The sequence below is a fragment of the Pipistrellus hanaki genome, assembly GCF_964339955.1.
Source record: "Pipistrellus hanaki genome assembly, chromosome: 4".
Taxonomy (NCBI): Eukaryota; Metazoa; Chordata; class Mammalia; order Chiroptera; family Vespertilionidae; genus Pipistrellus; species Pipistrellus hanaki.
This window is the reverse complement of record NC_140506.1, coordinates 100776705-100796904: the sequence shown is the minus strand read 5'-3', so window position 1 is coordinate 100796904 and position 20200 is coordinate 100776705. Positions and strand designations below refer to the sequence as shown.

The following is a 20200-nucleotide window of genomic DNA, read 5'->3' as shown; positions in this document are numbered from 1 at the left end:
GCAGGGCCCTGAGCTCCGGGCTGGGGGGGGGGGCAGGGCCCTGAGCTCCGGGCTGGGGGGGGGGGCAGGGCCCTGAGCTCCGGGCTGGGGGGGGGGGCAGGGCCCTGAGCTCCGGGCTGGGGGAGCGGGGGGCCGAGCTGGGGGGCCGGGGGGCCGGGGGGCCGGGCTGGGGGGAGCGGGGGGCCGGGCTGCGGGGAGCGGGGGGCCGGGCTGCGGGGAGCGGGGGGCCGGGCTGGGGGAGCGGGGGGCCGAGCTGGGGGGCCGGGCTGCGGGGAGCGGGGCGCCGGGCTGGGGGGGCGGGGGTCCGGGCTGGGGGGGCGGGGGTCCGGGCTGGGGGGGCGGGGGCGCCGGGCTGGGGGAGCGGGGCGCCGGGCTGGGGGGGGCTGGGGGGCCGGGCTGAGGGGAGCGGGGGGCCGGGCTGCGGGGAGCGGGGGGCCGGGCTGCGGGGAGCGGGGGGCCGGGCTGCGGGGGGCGGGGCGCCGGGCTGGGGGGAGCGGGGCGCCGGGCTGGGGGGAGCGGGGCGCCGGGCTGGGGGGAGCGGGGCGCCGGGCTGGGGGGAGCGGGGCGCCGGGCTGAGGGGAGCGGGGCGCCGGGCTGGGGGGGCGGGGGGCCGGGCTGGGGGGGCGGGGGGCCGGGCTGGGGGAGCGGGGGGCCGGGCTGGGGGAGCGGGGGGGCCGGGCTGGGGGGAGCGGGGGGGCCGGGCTGGGGGGGGCTGGGGGGCCGGGCTGAGGGGAGCGGGGGGCCGGGCTGGGGGGGCGGGGGGCCGGGCTGGGGGGGCGGGGCGCCGGGCTGGGGGAGCGGGGCGCCGGGCTGGGGGGGCGGGGGGCCGGGCTGGGGGGGCGGGGGGGGCACTGCAGTGACCAGCCTGGGCCGCCGGGAAGGGCAGTGACCGCCGGGGTGAAAGGGGGGTGGCAGTAGGAGACACTGTGTTCTCACTGGGACTGGGGGGCGGGGCAGCAAATGGGGTTCAGGAGAGAGGCGTCCTGAGCTTCCTTGTCAAACAGAAAGGGCCAGGGACGGTTCTAGAAGTTGCTCCCACCTGAGCGAAGGCAGGTAGGATCCCAGGGCGGGAGGACGGACGGGCCAAGCCTGAGGCGGTGAGGCCTGCAGGGCGGTCCGGGCCGGCCCAGGCGGTCTAACGGCCGGACAGACGGGCCGCAGCGGAATGTGTGTATGTGTGTGGGGGGGACAGACAGAGGTTACTGGCAGCTAATGCCATCCCGGGGCTCTCTTGGACAAACGATAGGAGACTGAGATGCAGCTGTCAGCAGACAGGAAGTTAGCTGCCACCTTCTATTTCTCCCCCCCCCCCCCCCCCCCTTAACCAGGTCCACCCTGGCTGTTCCCTTCCTGCAGCCAGTCATTCCCCCAGTGAGGCGGCCACCCGGTCAAACTCCACCTGCTCTGAGGACATCTATCCAACAAGTCCCGGGAGCTGCTAGGATCGGGCATTGTTTCGTGCAGAAGCACGCTAGCTTCCACCCTGAGTCCCTGTCCCGTGGGTCTCACCGCCCGTGGGTTTCTGAGGAGACAACGAGCAGCACCAGGTGATGGGACGCTCAGGATTGGAGAGCAGGTGGAGGCACTCTCTGAGGTGGTGCTCACAACAGGCCGCCCTGACGAGGTTTCCTTTGACACAGTGGAGGGCCATTCCCTGCACCTCGGCCTCCCAGCAGCCTCCCTGCCCCCAGGCCTCCGTAGGTGTAGGTGTAGGTGTGGGTGTGGGTGTAGGTATGAGTGTAGGTGTAAGTGTAGGTGTGGGTGTGAGTGTAGGTGTGGGTGTGAGTGTAGGTGTAAGTGTAGATGTGAGTGTAGGTGTAGGTATAGGTGTATGTGTGGATGTGGGTGTAGGTGTAGGTGTGGGTGTAGGTGTAGGTGTAGGTGTAGGTGTAGGTGTGGGTATGGATGTAGGTGTAGGTGTAGGTGTGGATGTGGGTGTAGGTGTAGGTGTGGGTGTGGGTGTGGGTGTGGGTGTGGGTGTAGGTGTGGGTGTAGGTTTAGGTGTGAGTGTAGGCCTTCACTCCAGGCTACAAAGTTTCAATGATAGAAGATACATAAATTCCAACAGAAATGGCTGCCGCCTTGGAGTGAGCAGGAGGTTTGGCTCTGCTCCAGGTTACAAAGTTTCAGTTGTAGAAGGTAAATAAATCCCAGATACCAGGGCCTCCACTTGGGTTGCTGAGCGGCATGGCCAGCCTGCAAACCACCACAGACCCCTCACCCAGGCCACCCCAACCCCAAGGGAACTCCCACCCAGATCTGGGACACCCTTCAGGCAAACCAGCTGGCCTCCTCCCATGTACCAGGCCTCTATTCTGTCTAATAAGAGAGTAATATGCAGATTGACCATCACTCCAACACACAAGATGGCTGCCCCCATGTGGTCAAAGATCCTGCCCCCAGTGGACACAAGATGGCCACCACAAGATGGCCAGCAGGGGAGGGCAGTTGGGAGGGACCAGGCCTGCAGAGGAGGGCAGTTAGGGGTGACCAGACCGGCAGAGGAGGCAAGTTGGGGGCAAACAGGCTGGCAGGGGAGCAGTTAGACATTGATCAGGCTGTCAGGGGAGTGGTTAGGGGGTGATCAGGCTGGCAGGCAGAAGCAGTTAGGGGCAATCAGGAAGGCAGGCAGGCAAGCAGTTGGGAGCAAGCAGTCCTGGATTGTGAGAGGGATGTCCAATTGCCCACCGGAATCAGGCCTAAACAGGCAGTCCCCTGAGGGGTCCCAGATTGGAGAGGGTGAGGGACACCCCTGCCTCTGTGCACCAGGCTTCTAGTATTTAAATAAATATATATTTAAAAAATAAGATTGAAGCCCTAGAGGTACCTTCACTGACCACCTTCCTGATTGTTCTCTGCCCTGCCATCCGTTTCCTTCCTCCAGAGCACATGTGTCAAACACAAGGCCCGCGGGCCAAATCCAGCCCGCCAGGCCTTGCAATGTGGCCCGCACCACGCTGTCATCACTGCACTCCGCTGTCAGTTTATGACATTGTCAGTTTATGACTGTTCAGTAAACCATTCGGCCCGCGATTTAGGCTAGATTTTAGATTTTGGCCCCTTCTCTGATTGAGTTCGACACCCCTACTCCAGAGCCTTTCTGCAGTCGGTGAGGACGGTCGCTGGTTTTACCTCGTCCTCCCTCTAGCACAGGGGTCCTCAAACTTTTTAAAGTGGGGGCCAGATCACGGTCCCTCAGAGAGCTGGAGGGCCGGACTATATGAACTACTAATTCCTACTGTAACACCTCGGCTGCGCTCACTGCCCAAAAAACCTGGCGGGCCGGATCAGACTCCTCTGCGGACCGCATGTGGCCCTCGGGCCGTAGTTTGAAGACCCCTGCTAGAAGGACAAGCCCAGCGCAGTGACTCCCCAGGGGGAGTGCTTCTGGGACAGGGCTGGGCGACAGGCCTTTGGGGTGTCGCCGTGGGGCGGCGCCGCCTGCTCGCCCAGGCAGAACCAGGACCCTGCCGCACCCCGCGGTCTCCCCGTGCAGACGCAGTCTGACACCCGGACGGCCTCTCCACAGGAGTCACCGGTCCGAGGTCCAAGGCCAAGGCGGAGAACCCTGTTCCTGTTCACGTTCCGTCCTCAGCACCAGCGCCGAGCCCGTCCTTAGGTGTGTGATGAGTGATTATCGGGTGGAGGGAAGGAGAGGCTGTTGTCTGGGCACTGCCTCACCTCGTGCCTTCTGTTACTAAAACCACGTGATTTCTTCCCCGCAGAATTTCTAACTCTTAGAACCTTAGATTTTAGATGACAAGTGAGTACTTAACATTTCTCAGATTGGCAATACACTCCCATTTTTAAGAGAGATAATTCAAATAAAATACACGACATATTCACTAATAGATTCAAACCTATCTTCTAGATTCTCTAATAAAAATCCAGCTGAAACCGGTTTGGCTCAATGATAGAGCGTCGGTCTGCGGACTGAAAGGTCCCAGGTTCGATTCTGGTCAAGGGCATGTACCTTGGTTGCGGGCACATCCCCAGTGGGGGGTGTGCAGGAGCAGCTGGTCAATGTTTCTCTCTCATCGACATTTCTAGCTATCTATCTCTCTCCCTTCCTCTCTGTAAAAAAAAAAAAAAATCAATAAAATATATATATTTTTTAAAATCCAAAAGGAGGCAAACAGATTAATATTTCAATATCCTGTTATTTATTTTTTTAAATATATATTTTATTGATTTTGTACAGAGAGGAAGGGAGAGAGATACAGAGTTAGAGAGTCATCGATCACCTGCCTCTTGCACACCCCTACTGAGGATATGCCCGCAACCAAGGTACATGCCCTTGACCAGAATCGAACCCGGGACCCTTCAGTCCCCAAGCAGACGCTCTATCCATTGAGCCAAACTGGTTTTGGCTCAATATCCTGCTATTTAAAAATATCTAGCTATTTAATAATTTTTACTATTTAACCCAGCAAACTCCAACGTTGTAAGTTACCAAAGACTTTTTCTCCTTAGGAAAATAAGCATTGGGTATTTTTCTAATAAAACAATGTGTGTTTTTGTAATAAAACACTGGGTGGTTTGTAATGGCTGCACACACTGGTCATGGTCACGGGGCTAAGATGACAGCCGTCCGGGAGGTTCCTGGGACGCAGCATCTGATTCTGTGAATGAAAACACTGGGAGCAGGAGGGCACGCCCGCCTGGGTGAGGCGGGAGTTACCTCCATCGGACCGGACAGACGGACGGACGGACGGAAGTCCTCGGGGCCGGTCCGTGTCTCAGCAGGGCCCGGTGGAAGCCTCCCAGTGCCAGACAGAAAGGACTGCCCCCAGGACCGCCGGGCGATGGGACGGGACGGGGTCCGGGCCAGCCTCACGGGGTCCCTGTCCGGCAGCATGAAGAGGAGCACGGATCGGGGTCCGAAGACGCAGCTGAGCCCGGAGGGCGTGGGGGGCCTGGGCCGGAGCCCGGACGACGGCCTGCTGGTCACACACGTGAACCAGACCCGGGACCTCCTGGTAAGACGGCTGTGCGCGGACAGAGCCAGTGTCCGCCGCCGTGGGAGGGGCGCGGGGGCTTCACAGGCCGTGGGAGGGGCTCGGGGGCTTCACAGGCCGTGGGAGGGGTGGGGGGGTTCACAGGCCGTGGGAGGGGTGGGGGGGTTCACAGGCCGTGGGAGGGGTGCGGGGGGGGGGTTCACAGGCCGTGGGAGGGGTGGGGGGGTTCACAGGCCGTGGGAGGGGTGGGGGGGTTCACAGGCCGTGGGAGGGGTGCGGGGGGGGGTTCACAGGCCGTGGGAGGGGTGGGGGGGTTCACAGGCCGTGGGAGGGGTGCGGGGGGGGGTTCACAGGCCGTGGGAGGGGTGGGGGGGGGTTCACAGGCCGTGGGAGGGGTGCGGGGGGGGGGTTCACAGGCCGTGGGAGGGGTGGGGGGGGTTCACAGGCCGTGGGAGGGGTGGGGGGGGTTCACAGGCCGTGGGAGGGGTGCGGGGGGTTCACAGGCTTAGGCACCCAGCACCTTGATCGGTGGTTTCCTGTAAGGCCTGGATTAGGGACCTGGGGACTTAGGAGTCGGGGGCTTAGGGCATGGCAGGTGGTGATGGGTGGTTCGGCGCTCAGGAGCGTCCCGGCAGGAGGGGTTCACGTCCATCCGCTGGGGGAGGGAGTATCTGTCAGGTCCTCCAGGGAAGGCCCGGCACACTGAAGAGCTGTCCCTGTGGCCGGAGCCTGAAGCCTGCGAAACCGAATTCCAAACCCCCTCCTGAGATGTGGGGCTTTTGGATTCTCTAAAATCTAGATCTAAAGGGCCGTGCACAGGCTGCTGTGAGAGCAGGGGAGTGACCGGGAGAGTGAACCGTTAGGATGCCCGGGCTGGTTTAGGCTGGCCCCCAGGGCGTGCCCTCCCTTGTAAAGCTGTGCTCCTTCTGAGTGCATGGCTGCTGCGGCCCGGCCAGGTGTGTGAGTGAACCTTCCCCTTTCTCGTTGTTTATTGTTTGTTTTGTTTTGTGTGTAACGATTCTGGCTTTCAGATGTTAAGTTCCGTTGTAAATCAGAGAAAATTGGCCTCCAGCCTCTCACAGCAGACTGTTCCCGGGTGCAGTGAGGAAGGAGGTTATGTAACGGACAGTCGCTCTGGGGCCGTGAGTGAAAACAAGGCGACTTTGGCTCTGCCCTCCCAGGCTCCGCTCTGTAAGCTCAGGGAGAGACGGGCTCTGGCCCTGGGGTGGGACCCAGGAGGCTCCGTCTCCCGGAACACTGCCGGGCGAGGGCCAGCCTGCACGACCCCGGAGCGGGGCTGGGGTGGAGCGGGGACTGCAGGGTGTGCGGGCGGAGCCGGTCCGCTCGGACAGGCTGAGAGATGCTGACAGGCCTCGGCAGAGAGGAACTGCTTACCCCCCTGAGCCGTCTCTCTCAGCGGCTCTGGCCCCGCGGGCTGCATCCTCGGTCTCAGCTGCAGCCTCGGTCTGGGTCTGGCCAGTGGCCGGCTCGGGCCAGTTGAAGGGGGAGGAGAGGGAGGCCAGGGAGTTTCTCCCCTCGGCCCCAATCCGGGTCTCACCCTCCGCCAGCTTTCTCCAAAGCCGCTGCAGCCTCGGGTGCATGGGCGCTCAGCTGTCAGATGTCTTCTTTTTTAAATTAAATCTTTATTGTTGGAAGTATTAATGTGCCCCCCCCCCCCACTGACACCTTCTAGCCGCCCCCACCCAGGCCTTCACAGCCCTATGGGCTGTGTCTGTGGGTGACGCACATATGCACACAAGTTCTTTGGTTGATCTCTTCCCACCCACCCTCCCCCGCCTCCCCTTGGAGATTCCACAGTCTGTTCCGTGCTTCCATGTCCCTGGATCTATTTTGTTCATCAGTTTATTTTGTTCATTAGACACCACACATGAGTGAGACCACGTGATACTTAGCTTTCTCTGACTGACCTACTTTACATGACACTCTCCAGGGCCCTCCATGTGCCTCCCAGGGTAAGGGATCCTTCTTGGTTACACCTGCACAGCACTCCACGGTGTAGCTGCACCACAGCTTTTTATCACTGGTCTGCTGATGGCACTCAGGCTGTTTCCACATCTTAGCTAATGTAGATTGTGCTGCTATGAACCTAGAGGTGCATCTATTCTTTCCAATGGGTGTTTCAGGATTCTCAGAATATATTCCTAGAAGTGGGATCACTGGGTCAAATGGCAGTTCCATTTTAAATTTTTTGAGGAAACTCCATACTGTTTTCCACAGAGGCTGCATTCACACAGGTGGTGTACTAGGGTTCCCTTTTCTCCACATCATTTGTTGATTTCTTTTTTTTTTTTTTTTTTAATATATATTTTATTGATTTTGTACAGGGAGGAAGGGAGAGAGATAGTTAGAAACATCGATGAGAGAGAGTCATCGATCAGCTGCCTCCTGCACCCCCCCCCACTGGGGATATGCCCGCAACCAAGGTACATGCCCTTGACCGGAATCGAACCCGGGACCTTTCAGTCTCCAAGCCGACGCTCTATCCATTGAGCCAAACAGGTTTCGGCGATTTGTTGATTTCTTGATAGTAGCCATTCTGAACAGGGGAGATGATACCTCCTTGTCATTTTAATTTACATCTCTCTGATGACCAGTGACTTTGAGCATTCTGGCATAAGTCTCTTGGCCATCTGTATGTCCACTTTAGAGAAGTGTCCACTTAGGTCCTTTGCCCATTTTTAAAAAATTGATTTCAGAGAGGGGAGAGAGAGAGAGAGAGAGAGAGAGAGAGAGAGAGAGAGAGAGAGAGAGAGAGGTCAATGATGAGAGAATCATTGATTGCTCGGCTGCCTCCTGCACACCTAGTACTTGGGATGGAGCCTGCAACCTGGGCATGTACCCAGGACCAGAATCAAACCTGGGACCCTTCATTCTGCAGGCCAACGTTCTATCCACTGAGCCAAACCATGTACAGCTCCTTTGCCCATTTTTAAATAGGATTGTGTATGTTCCTTTTATTAAGTTGTATGAGTTTCTTAAATATTTTGGATATTAACCCCTTATTGGATGTATCATTGGCAAATATGTTCTCCCATACTGTGAGCTCCCTTTTCATTTTGTTGCTGGTTTCTTTTGCTGTGCAGAAGCCTTTTATTCTGATGTAGTCTCATTTGTTTTCTCCCTAGTTTCCCTTGCCTTAGAAGATATATCCACAAACATATTGCCATAGGAGATGGCTGAGATTTTGCTGCCTATGCTTTCTTCTAGGATTTTTATGGCTCCACGAGTTACATTTAAGTCTTTTATTCATTTTTACTTTATCTTGTGTGTGGTGTAAGCTGATGGCCTAGTTTCATTTTTTTCCATGTAGCTGTCCAATTTTCCCAACATCATTTAGTGAAGAAACTGTCTTGACTGCATTGTATGCTCTGGCCTTCTTTGTCAAATATTAATTGAGCGTAATGGCTTGGGTTGATTTCTGGGGTCTCTGTTCTGTTCCATTGATCTATTGTACATGCCTGTTCTTGTGCCAGTACCAGGCTGATTTGATTACGATGGCTTTGTAGTATAACTTGATACTGATTTTGTGATTCCTGCAACTCTTTTCTTCTTTCTCAAGATTTTTGCAGCTATTCGGGGTCTTTTTTAGTTCCATATAAATTTTTGGAGAGTTTGTTCTAGATCTGTGAAATATGCCATTGGTATTTTAATAGGGATTGCATTGAATTTGTAGATTGCTTTGAATAGTATGGACATTTTCATGATGTGAGTTCTGCCAGTTCATGAACATGGTATATTCTTTCACTTGTTTATATCTTCCTCTACCTCTTTTTCAACATCTTATAGTTTTCCAAGTACAAGTCTTTTATTATTTTTAAAATTATATATTTTATTGATTTTTTACAGAGAGGAAGGGAGAGGGATAAAGAGTTAGAAACATCGATCAGCTGCCTCCTGCACACCTCCTTCTGGGGATGTGCCCACAACCAAGGTACATGCCCTTCACTGGAATTGAACCTGGGACCTTTCAGTCTGCAGGCCGACGCTCTATCCACTGAGCTGAAGAGGTTAGGGCCAAGTACAAGTCTTTTAGTTTCTTGGTTAAGTTTATTCCTAAGTACCTTACTTATCTTCCTCCCCCCCCCCCCCCCCAACGGTAAATGGGATTTTTTGTTTAGGTTCTGTTTCTGAGAATTCATTATTGGTGTATGAAAATGTCATTGATTTCTAGGTATTAATTTTATATCCTGCTACATTGCCAAATTCATTTATTAAGTCTAGTAGTTCCCTGGTGGAGTCTTTAGGAGTTTCTATGTACAATATCATGCCATCTGTGAATGAGTTTCATTTCCTCCTTTCCAATTTGGATGCCTTTTATTTCTTCTTCTTGTCTGATCACTGTGGCTAGCACTTCTAGTACTATGTTAAATAAGAGAAGTAAAAACAGGCATCCCTGTCTTTTTTAAAAAAATAAATCTTTATTGTTCATATTATAATAAATGTTCCTCATTTTTTCCCCTCCATTGGTCCCCTCCACCAGGTTCCCACCCCACCCTCTGCCCTTTCCCCACCCCCCATTGTCCTCATCCATAGGTGCACAGTTTATGTTCAGTCTCTTCCCACACCCCCCACTCCCCTTTTCCCCGAGAATCGTCAGTTCACTCCCCTTCCATACCTCTGATTCTATTATATTCAACAGTTAATATTGTTCGCCAGATTTTTTAATTCCCTTGGTTTTTAGATTCACTTATTGATAGTTACATATTTGTTGTTCATAATTTTTATCTTTATTTTCTTCCTCTTCCTAAAGAACCCCCTTCAGCAATTTATATAATTCTGGTTTGGCACTGATGAACTCCTTTAGCTTTTTTTTATTTGTGAAGCTCTTTATCTGGCCTTTGATTCTGAGTGATAGCTTTGCTGGGTAGAGTATTTTTGGCTGTAGGTTCTTGCTATTCATCACCTTGAATATTTCTTGCCATTCCCGTCTGGCCTGCATGGTTTCTGTTGAGAAATCAGCTGACAATCATATGGGTGCTCCTTTATAGGTAACTACCTGCTTTTCTCTTGCTGCTTTTAATATTCTCTTTGTCTTTTGCTCTTGGCATTTTAATTATGATGTGTCTTGGTGTGGTCCTCTTTGGATTCCTTTTGTTTGGGGTTCTGTGAGCTTCCTGGACTTGTAAGTCTATTTCTTTCACCAGGTGGGGGAAGTTTTCTGTCACTATTTCTTCCAATATATTTTTGGTATCTTGCTCTCTCTCTTCTTCTGGGAACCCCATAATTCTGATGTTGGTTCACTTGAAGTTGTCCCAGAGGTTTCTTACATTATCTTCAACTTTCTGGATTTTCTTGTCTTCTTGCTTCTGTGGAGGAGTGTCCTCTGGCTCTTTATGTTCCAAATCTTTGACTTGATTCTTGCGATCTTCCATTCTGTTTTTAGGATTCTTTATAATATTTTTTATTTCAGATGATGTATTCTTTATTTCTAGTTGATCCCTTTTCATGTCCTCATAGGTTTCGTTTATTTTATCGGCCTTTTCTAGGAAATTCTTGAAAAACCTTATAACTGTGGTTTTGAACTCTATATCCAGTTGCTTGTTGTCCTCCATTTCTTTTGTTTGTGATCTGTTTCCTTGTCTTGGCATTTTCGCTGCTTCCCTGAATTGGTAGGGTGGCTTTGTGTGCTAAGGTGTCCTATATGGTTCAGTGGGTCAGCCTCCCAGTTACCTGAGGTGGACACTTTTGGTTCACCCCTTTGTGGAGTGTGTGTACAACCTTATGGTAGTTAAGTCTTGATTGTTGTTGGTATCACTGGGAGGAACTGACCTCCAGGGTAATTGGCTGTGAGGATCATCTGTGTCTATGCCAGGAGACAGTCTTATTTGACTAGACTTGGAAAATTGCAAAAGCCTCTGCGCTCAGCTTGGATGGGGCAGAGTTTCAGGGTGGAGCCTACAGCCTTGGCTTCCATCAGCCCCACCGTATGAGGTTCCTGAGTCTCAGTGTTCCTCAGTGTCCTTTGTTACTCGCTACAAGCACCTCTGAGAGAAAGGTGCCCTCGAGTTTCCCTGCTACCAGACAGTCAGTCTCTCCTCCAATGAGCCCGGAACTGAGGTTCAGTGCAGTTGGAAGCGGGGTTGGAAGTGGGGTTAAGAGCAGTCCAGAGCTTTTGTCTCCTTCCCGCTAGGGCAATCCAGCAGCACAGTCAACAGTCTGTCCTCTGAGCGCATTCAAAGTTTCCGAGACTTCCTTTCGCCGCTCCCCTGAGTTTCTGCATTACAGCCTACATTCCCTCAGTATGAGCCTGGGACCCCAGGGTCTCACCCAGAACTGGAGTTCAGTGCATTCGGAACTGGGGCTCAGCACAGACCAGAGCTTTTATCTCCTTCCTGCTAGGGAACACCAGCCAGGCACTTAGCCGCCCCTTCTCTTCGACTCTGTCCTCTCCCAACGCACACACTGACTGTGTCTCCGTACCTTAGGCTTTTACAGCTCCTCTGATTTTCCTTCTGGTTTTCTCTTTCCTTCTAGTTGTAGAATTTCCAGTCAGTCAACTTTCCTGTAGTTCTGGATAATGTCCATTTTGTATTTTAGTTGTATTTTTTGAAATTGTATGAGGCTGCAGTTAGGCGTTTACCTATGCCGCCATCTTGGTTTCTCCTCATGTTTGTTGGCATCCCTGTCTTGTTCCTGTTCTTAGGGGAAGTGGTTTTAGTTTTTAGTTTTTTCCCATTGAATATGATGTGTGCTTGCTGTAAGTTTGTCATTATGTTGAGGTATGATCACTCTAGTCCCACTTTGCTGAGATTTTTTTTTTTTTTTTTTTTTGTTGTTGTTGTGGCTGGGCCCCGTTTTTATCAATACAAGGCACAAGGTACATTGGAAAGATCTCACTCCTAGACAAAAGTCTGAAATTGCCAGACTCCTTTGCAGCTAGGTTTCTGGATATGAGTTGTTTCTGCCAATTGGATTCGCTTGCACAATATTTTGACGGCAGAAGTGGGGCAGAGGCATCTTCCCGCAGTTTGGGCTCTTTGCTGCTGGTGATCATGTTTGCAGAGATGTGGAGGTTTTCTGCAGTGGAATCCAGGCTGTGCACAGGCAGCTGTGGCAGAGGCAGTGCCCAGTGACCTGTTTTGTGGGAGCTGGAGGGCACTGCAGGGGCAGCAGTTTCCTGATCCCGGGTCACAGCTGTGCCAGAGTGTCCCAGAGTTCAGTTGTGGCTGAGGGGCAGCTCCTCCTGCTGGACAGGGAGTCTTTCCTGGGAGCCCAGCCTATTACCCACTCCTCCAGCTTTCCGATGATTTCCCAAGCACCGATTCCCTGTGCTAAATTCTCTCCTGCCTAACAGAGCAAAGATCTAAAAGCATTTGGGATCCTGTACTTTCAAGGAAAGCAGTGCTGCCCAGGGTCAGAGCTGAGAAGGGGGTGAGGTGCTGTGGAAGGCTCCCTTCTTTGAGTCTCAGCTTCCTCTTCTATGGAACGAGACCAAAGATCACCTGCTCACAGTTACTGAAGACTGTGGCAGTCTGTTTCCCGAAGATGGCCACGTTTCCCATCCCTCCCGTGGCCTTGCCACTTTCCGCCACGTCCTCTCTCTTGAAGCGGGGCTGACCTCCAGCATGCTGGTAGGCAGTACACTGGTTGCCCGCAGAATTCCAAGGCCAAGGCCTAAAAGTGCAGGGCTGCAGCCCCGCCACTCCCCCGGTTCCAGCTCTGGCCCGGCCACACCCCTCAGGGCTCTCTGTGGTGTGGGGCCTTACCCTCCTGGCTCACTTCCCCTCCCCTCTGCGCCCGGTGCCTCGCTGCACACCATGGCACCTGCTGGTGCTGCTGGGCCCAGGGGGCGGGGTACGAGCCCAGGCCGGGCCTTGCACCTCTTGGCTCCTTTGTTGCTGCGCCCCGCAGCCCCTATTCCTGTTGCTGCTCCGACCAGGGCCAGGTGTCTGTGTGCTGTGTGTGGCCCACGGGGACCGCTGTGGCCACCAGAATAGCTTCCCCACCCCATCTCCGACTCTGGCGCCCTGATCCCGGGTCCACTTCCACCAAAGGAGAGCTTTGCCTGTGCAGCTGCCTGAGACCGAGCACCTCCAAGGTCCCTGGACCCCAAATTTCTGCAGGGCAAGGCAGTTGGTTGGCTGGCTATCTCCACCCTGATCGGGGTGTTGGGGGTGATCCAGCCCAGATCAGGCTGGTTGGCTGCCATATTGTGTGTCATAGCCACAGGTTGTTCTGGTGATTCTGCTGTAATAGTCTGTGCTTTTATATATATAGACTGGAGGCCAGGTGCACAAAATTTTTGAGGGTGTCCTTCAGCCCAGCCTGCACCTGGGATCCCTTGGGGGACATCCCTCTTGCAATCCAGGACCACTGGCTCCTAATTGCTCACCTGCCTTCCTGCCTGATCACCCCTAACCACTCTGCCTGCCTGCCTGCCTGCCTGCCTGATTGCCCCTAACTGCCTTCCTCTGCTGGCCTGATCTCCTCTAACTGCCCTCCTCTGCCAGCCTAATTGTCCCTCATTGTCCTCCCCTGCCAGCCTGATCACCCATAACTGCCTCTGCCTCGGCCTGCCACTGTGGCTTTGTCCGGAAGGAAGGCAGGGTGGCTGGAAGATGTTTGGCCGACTGGATCTAATTACCATATTACCCTTTTATTAGTATAGATTAGTTTTCATTGCCTTGAATACGTCATGCCATTCCCTTCTCGCCTGTGAAGTTTCTAATGAAAAATGAGGTATCAGCTTTATGGGAGCTCCTTTGTAGGTGACCAATTACTTTTTTCTTGCTGCCTTTAAGATTATCTCTTTGTGTTTAATTTTTGACATTTTAATTATGTTTCTGAGTGTGGGCCTGTTTGGGTTCTTCTTTCTTGGGACTCTCTTTGACTCTGAACTTGTATGACTTTTTCTTTCACCAAATTAGGGAACTTTTCTGCCATTATTTCTTCAAAAATATTCTCTATCCCTTTCTCACTTTCTTCTCCTTCTAGCACTCCTGTTATACAAGAATTGTTGTTCCATGTTGTTCCACAGCTCCCTTAAGCTGTCCTGTTTTTAAATATTTTTTTTTTCATTTTGTTTCTCTGAGTGTTTTTTTTCTGCCCTGTCTTCTAATTCACTGATCCAATCCTCAGCCTCCCCTAATCTGTGTATTTCTTCTGATGTATTTTGTTTGTTTGTTTTTGTTAATCCTCACCCAATGATATGTTTCCATTGATTTTTTTTTTTTAAGGGAAAATGGGAGGAGATAGACAGAAACATTGCTGTGAGAGAAAGAGAGAAGCACATTGATTGGTTGCCTCTCGCATAATCTCCAACCAGGGCCCAGGCCAGGGAGGAGACTGCAACCATGGCATGTGCTTTTATATATATAGACCAAAACCAAAACAGGAGCCCTTTGGGCTGTAGGCTGACGCTATATCTATGAAGCCAAACTGGCTAAGGCCAACCTGTTCTCTATTAGTGCTATGTCATTCTTTATTTTCAACTGGTTGTTTTTTGGTTTTTTCCCCCCCCCATAGTACTGTATTTTTTTTTCTTTCTATTAAGCATCTTTGCCCTCATTATTCTGAACTCTATGACAAATTTCTTATCTCCGTTGTGTTTACCTCTCCTTCTGGAGAATTCTTTGTTATTTCATTTGGGGCTCATGTTTTTAATTTCCTTATTTTGGCTGCCTATTTGTGTTTGTGTCTATGAATTAGGTGGATCTGCCACAACTCCTAATCTGTAGTGTAGGACAATGTCAGATGCTATTTGTTACTAGCCCTTAGTACCCTGTTTGGAGCTATTAGCAATCCTCAACTTGTGACTCCCTCTGCTTGGACTGGGTGCCTTTGGTAAGGACCAGGATGTGCCTCGGGGTCTGCTTTGCCAGCTCCAGGCCCAGAAGGGGATCAGGCAAAGACTCAAAGCCTCCAGAGATCCACCTCTTCAGGCTATGGACTACAGGGTGGGACAAGAGGTCTTCTAACAGGTGGGGAACTTGCCTTCCCCCAGGCATAAACTGCCTGGGTAGCTAAGGTCTAGAGAAAAACAACCTCTGCAGCATGAGGGAATGACTTAGCATACAAAACTGTGATTGCTGCCATCCACGTTCCAACTCCTGAGCCCCCAGCCCTGGACTCTCCTCATACAGTTCCAGCCCCCTCTACCCTCCCTCTTCCAAGATAAGTGGCTGCTCACAAAATTTTGTGCATTGGCCCTTTAAGAGGGTGCCTGCATTTTCAGCCATCTCTGGCTGACAAACAGCAAGCCTGCTGCTTCTCTCAGCCATATGTTCTGTGGGCACCTTTCTCAGTTCTGGTGCTCTAGGCTGGGGGCCCAGATTGGGGTTTAGACCCCGAAGTTCTCAGTGGGTACCCCCCACAGCTAAAATATCCCTCCAGACCTTCAGCTGCTGTCTGTGGGAACCCAGCCACCCCTTCCATGTCTCCGCACTTCCGACCAGACTGTGCGGTCTTCCCGGTCTCCATGTTCAGTCTTTGGTTACCAGGGTTCTCTCCAGCCAGCCTTCAGTTGATTTTTTCTGTTTTAGTTGTATTTCTAGTTTGGTCCTGGAAGATGTCAGTGTAGCTTTCTCTTACGCTGCCACCATTTTTAATCTAACCTTCAATATTAATGATACAAAATCAGTGTCCAAAACATGACGGGTCATTTCAAATGCAAATAAAATGGAAGGGGAGTTGCTTCTGCTATGCGCAGTGTCCTAGGCCAGAGAGGGGCGAGTCAGGAGAGGAGAAGGGCGCCATCTAGTGTTCCGATGAGGAGTGGCAGTGCTTTCCTAAGGGGGCAAAGGAGGGTGGTTTAGGGGTGTTGTCCAAGGGCAGGACATTAATTAGCATAAAATCACATGATGAGGAAGTCATCGTCTCAGTGCCCTCTCTCATTCTGGATTGGGTGGTCCCAGTTTGGTGCCAGTTTAAAGACAATGTGTTATGGTACATCATGACTTGAGCTATTCTACTCCATTTAGTCCCTGCTTAGAAAGTGTTCGACACATAATAAGTGCTGTTGAAGTGTTTGCCTTAATTACCAGTACTTTCCACACTTCTTTAACATTTGCTAATTTCCTTTTGAAACAGAGAAAGCGGGCCTCAGGCACAAAACTTAAGACGCAATACTGTCTTGCTGGAACGTGTAATAGCATTATACTGTCGTTGTCTTCCTTTTATGGTTTCTTTCTGCTGTTCCTGAGAACTGGTTTTGCATAAGCACAGCCCCACCACGCTCATTTTAATGGTGAGGAACGAGACTTGCTTAGCACGCAAAGCTAGGAAGTGAGAGCCCATTTTGATGCCAAGAAACAGATTGTCTTTGCCAGGAATGCATTTAACACAGGTTCATGAGGGAATTATAACAGCTTCACAAGCCAATAGCAACAGGTAATAGCTATATATATAAAAAGCCTAAGCACCCGACCGTTTTACCAGTAGCTATGACGTGCACTGACCACGAAGGGGCAGACACTCAACGCACAGGCATGGAAACATAGAACAGACTTGGTAAGATATGTACACAGATAATAATTTAATAAAAAAAAAAGAAAAGAAAGAAAGAAACATAGAACAGACTGACGAATCTCAGAGGAAAAGGGGAGGAGGGAGGATGGGAAGAGATTAACCAAAGATCTTATATGCATTCTAGAGGTCAGGTGCACCAGTCCCTTGGCCAGCCCTATGGGAATTGGGCTGAAACAGGCAGTCCGACTTCTCCTGAGAGGTCCCGGATTGCAAGAGGGTCTCTTAATAAACCAATCTATAATAATAAAAGTATAATATGCTAAGTAGACCAGACATCCTTCCATACAAACCCAGGGCTGCGAGGGAAGCCGGGGTCCTGGGTGCTTACTGGTGGCCAGAGGAAAGCTGCGGGAAGGAAGGCCTACTCTTGCATGAATTTTGTGCATCGGGCCTCTAGTAAAGGAATAACATACTTTGAATGAAGTTACAATTGTTTCAGGCGAGAGGAATGTAAGGGAGATAGAAGTCGGAGCTGACGAGGGGGTTCTCAGAGGAGCTGGTGTCCCGCCTGGGCAGAGGGAAGCTCCCTGCGGAGAGCATGTCGCCGGGGACTGACGGTGCCTCTCCGCCCGGGGCTGCTGGTCCGTTCCTTACCGGGCGCAGCTAATGCCGAGCCTCTGGAGGGCTGTGCGATGAGCAAAGCAGCCTCGCGTCCAGGCCGAGCACTCTCGGTGCATCCTCAGGAGTCTGGTGTGTGAAGGACAAATGTCCTCCAGCCGTAGCTGCTCCCCATGCTCTGACCCATAAGCCAGCGGCGCCGCCACCAGCCGAGCTACTGCTCACCAAGGACAGCGTCCACTGCGGCTCCCGCAGCGCGAACAGCTTCCCTCTGATCTGAGCCCGTGGACCGGAAATGCCAGCCAGCCCCTCTCCTCCACCCTTCCCCTCTCCCGTGCCCTCTGTCCTCTGCAGTGCAGCTCCGTCAGCCCCAGCAGGTCTCCGCCGCCCGGCCACGCTCGCGGCTGCCACGGCGGAGCCCACTCGGGGCGAGCGGTGCCAGGAGCGGTGCCAGGAGCGGTGCCAGGAGCGGTGCCAGGAGCGGTGCGGCGTCTCTGAGGCGAGGCGGGGCTGGTGGTTGACGGTGCGCGGGCCGTTCTGCAGGCTCGGCTGCGGGCGGCTTCCCTCCCCGGGGAGGGCGGATTGTGTCTTAGGTTTGTGCCGGGGGCCTGCTCTCTCTGCTTCAAAAGGAAAGCAGCACAGGATGCTGTTCTGTACCCTAAGTGAGTCATGGCAACTCTGGTGATATTTAAGGTCAGCCCATCGCATGGACAGCAGTGATGGTGCTGGAAGCTCTCGCAAAGTCCCTGCCTGGCACAGCCTGGCACGCCTCCCCCGCTTCTTCCACGCCAACCACCGGGGGCACCGTTCTGTCTCCAGGCCCTCTGACCCCCGCCCCGTGCCCCTGCGGGAACGTGTGCTCCAAGCCGCGCTCAGGGCTGGCTCGTCTGCGCTCCCCGTCCTGGCCCAGAGGCTCAGCGGCCGCCTCCCCCGGTCCTCCTCCGTTTCCCTGGTCTCTCCTCAGTGGCACGCTCCTCTTTCCTCTGCCATCCGCACACCAGAGTGTAAGCTTCCAGAGGCGAGGGCGTTTCCATCTTGTCTTATTTTATCTATTTATTTTTTAAACTCCCCACTCGATATTTTTTCATTGACTTTTAGAGCAGAAGGGAGAGGGGAAGACTGAGAAACATCAATGTGAGAGAAACACATCGATGGGTTGCCTCCCGCATGTGCCCCTGACCAGGGCCAAGGCGGGGAGGAGCCTGCAACCAAGGTACATGCCCTTGACTGGAGTCGAACCCGGGACCCTTTGGTCAGCAGGCCAAAGCTCTGTTCACTGAGCCACACCGGCTAGGGCTCCCTCTTGTTTTAGCCCTTGTTCCTGTAGCTCAGGCACCAGGAAGTGCCTGGTCACAGTGGGCTCACAGGCACCAGGGAGGGGACGGAACGCCCCCGAGCAGGACCGTCCGGGCGGCTCAGCCCAGAAAGCAGCCCCGGAGTGCTCCCCGGGAGGGCTACAGCGCCCCCAAGGCCCGCCCCACGGGGCTTCACCCCGAGAGGCCACAGGGTCCGTGGGTAACGGAGGTGGGTGGCCTGCTCCGGGGCAGAGCCCTCCGTGCGGGCTCGAAGGGTGCTCCCCGAAGCTGCCGCCGGAGCGCGGGCCGGGGTGCGGGCAGCGTGTGCTCTCGGGAGCCGGTGACTCTCCTGTGGGCCCTGAGCTGGGAAAGGACAGAGGGGGCCTGCTGGCACCGTTGACCAGCCAGGCGTTCCGGGGCGGCCGTCAGAGGTCAGGGCCATCGTTCTGTGTCCCCTGGGGTCTGGCCGGGGTGCACACTCAGCCCCCTACTCCCCACACCCCGCAGGCCGTGGCGAGAGGGCCCCGCAGGGTCCAGCCACCAGGAGGGCGAGGAGGAGGGGCGCAGGTGCCCGCGCAGGCTGCTCCCGTGGGGCCCGGCAGAGGGCCCCTCGGCCCGCGTGGAGGGCCTGGCCTCTCCCGGTCTCACTGTGGCTCTGGCTTCCCCCCCCCCCCAGAGGCTGGGGGGCGCCGAGGCCCAGCCCCCCGCGGAGGATGAGGAGGACCCGCGAGCGTGGCTGTCGGCTCACAGTCTGGAGTTTGAGAAGCTCACCCTGGCCGGCCTGGCCGCACCTGTGTGGTGAGTGTGCCCGCCCCAGGGCCCCGCAGGGCCCCCGCCGGCCCTCACGGCCTTCTCCGCAGGGAGCAGGGCAGCAGCGCCCAGAGGAGCCCGCACCCGTCCGCCCGGGCCGCCGGCCAGCTGGAGCGGAAGCTCTCGGAGTGAGTGTGTGAGCGGCCCCGTGTCCCCCGTCCCCGCCCCGCGCCCACACACACAGGCCCTCCCACCGCCAGCTCCGGCCTCAGCTTTTCTCAAACAAGAGGGTGGCCGTCTCAGGTCCGCAGCCCTCTGCGACGGATGCTCCCTTCGGGACCCGTCAGCTGCTGGCCCGGCCCCGAGGGCCCGCTCCGGCCCAGGGCTGGGCTCAGACGTCCCGGTGGTGTTGGGGGCAGCCCCTCAGGCCAGGGGGGGGGGGCAGCGCAGACCATCCATCGGCTCTGCGCCTCCCGTGGTCTGAGGTTCCTGCAGAGGAGGATGACCCTCCCGCTCACAGCCTCTCCCAGCGGAGTTCTCCCCAGCTGCCGCATGTTTACTGAGCCCGCAGCTAAAACCTGTGTTTCCCCAACGCTAACAAAGTCCACGCGAAACGGCCAGTTTGTCAAGTTTATCCAAACACTTGGGCTACAACTTCCACAGCCGTTTCTGTGGGGGTGGAGGGTGAACAGGCGTAAGGAACTCGGGCTGGCTGGTTTCACTGCAAACAGCAGTGAAGCGGTGTTCGAGTCCACTCAGCCACTGGCCACTGGGGAATGCCCAGGGATGGCCTCCGTTTTCCAAGCTGGCTTTGGGAACTGGACTGGAATGGAGCCGGTTCCGTCTCACGGTGGAGACGAGGCCTCGGGCCGGAGCGGCGCCCTGGCGGCCAGGCCCTTGGCGAGGGGCCGGGAGTGGGTGCCAGCAGCGGGCCTGGCTGAGAGCGCCCCCGGCCCTGGTGCACCCATCACCCAGGCCCCAGGGTCTCCCACCCGAAGGCCCCGCGCCCTCCTCTGGGCCCAAACCCCACCTCTGAGCCTCCAACGAGGGCAGATCAGTCCATCGCAGCGACAGAGTCTGTAAGGAGCATCCGTGGCGGGCTCCCGCCGGGACGGCCTGTCTGCCGGGTGTTTGAGGCGAGGTGCTCAGGCC

General features: G+C 54.6%; 1 protein-coding gene across 2 annotated transcripts in view; it reads left to right on the top strand.

Moving 5' to 3' along the window:
• The window catches only part of VWA3A (von Willebrand factor A domain containing 3A), a 63464-nt gene that overhangs the window by 356 nt on the left and 42908 nt on the right, over positions 1 to 20200 (top strand). For both annotated transcript variants that reach the window (XM_084882721.1, XM_084882722.1), the window contains exons 2-4: positions 4856 to 4979; positions 18975 to 19096; positions 19159 to 19236. In XM_084882721.1, the coding sequence (XP_084738847.1) occupies positions 4857 to 4979; positions 18975 to 19096; positions 19159 to 19236 (323 nt within the window). In that variant the 5' untranslated portion in view covers position 4856. The remainder of the gene's footprint in view (positions 1 to 4855; positions 4980 to 18974; positions 19097 to 19158; positions 19237 to 20200) is intronic.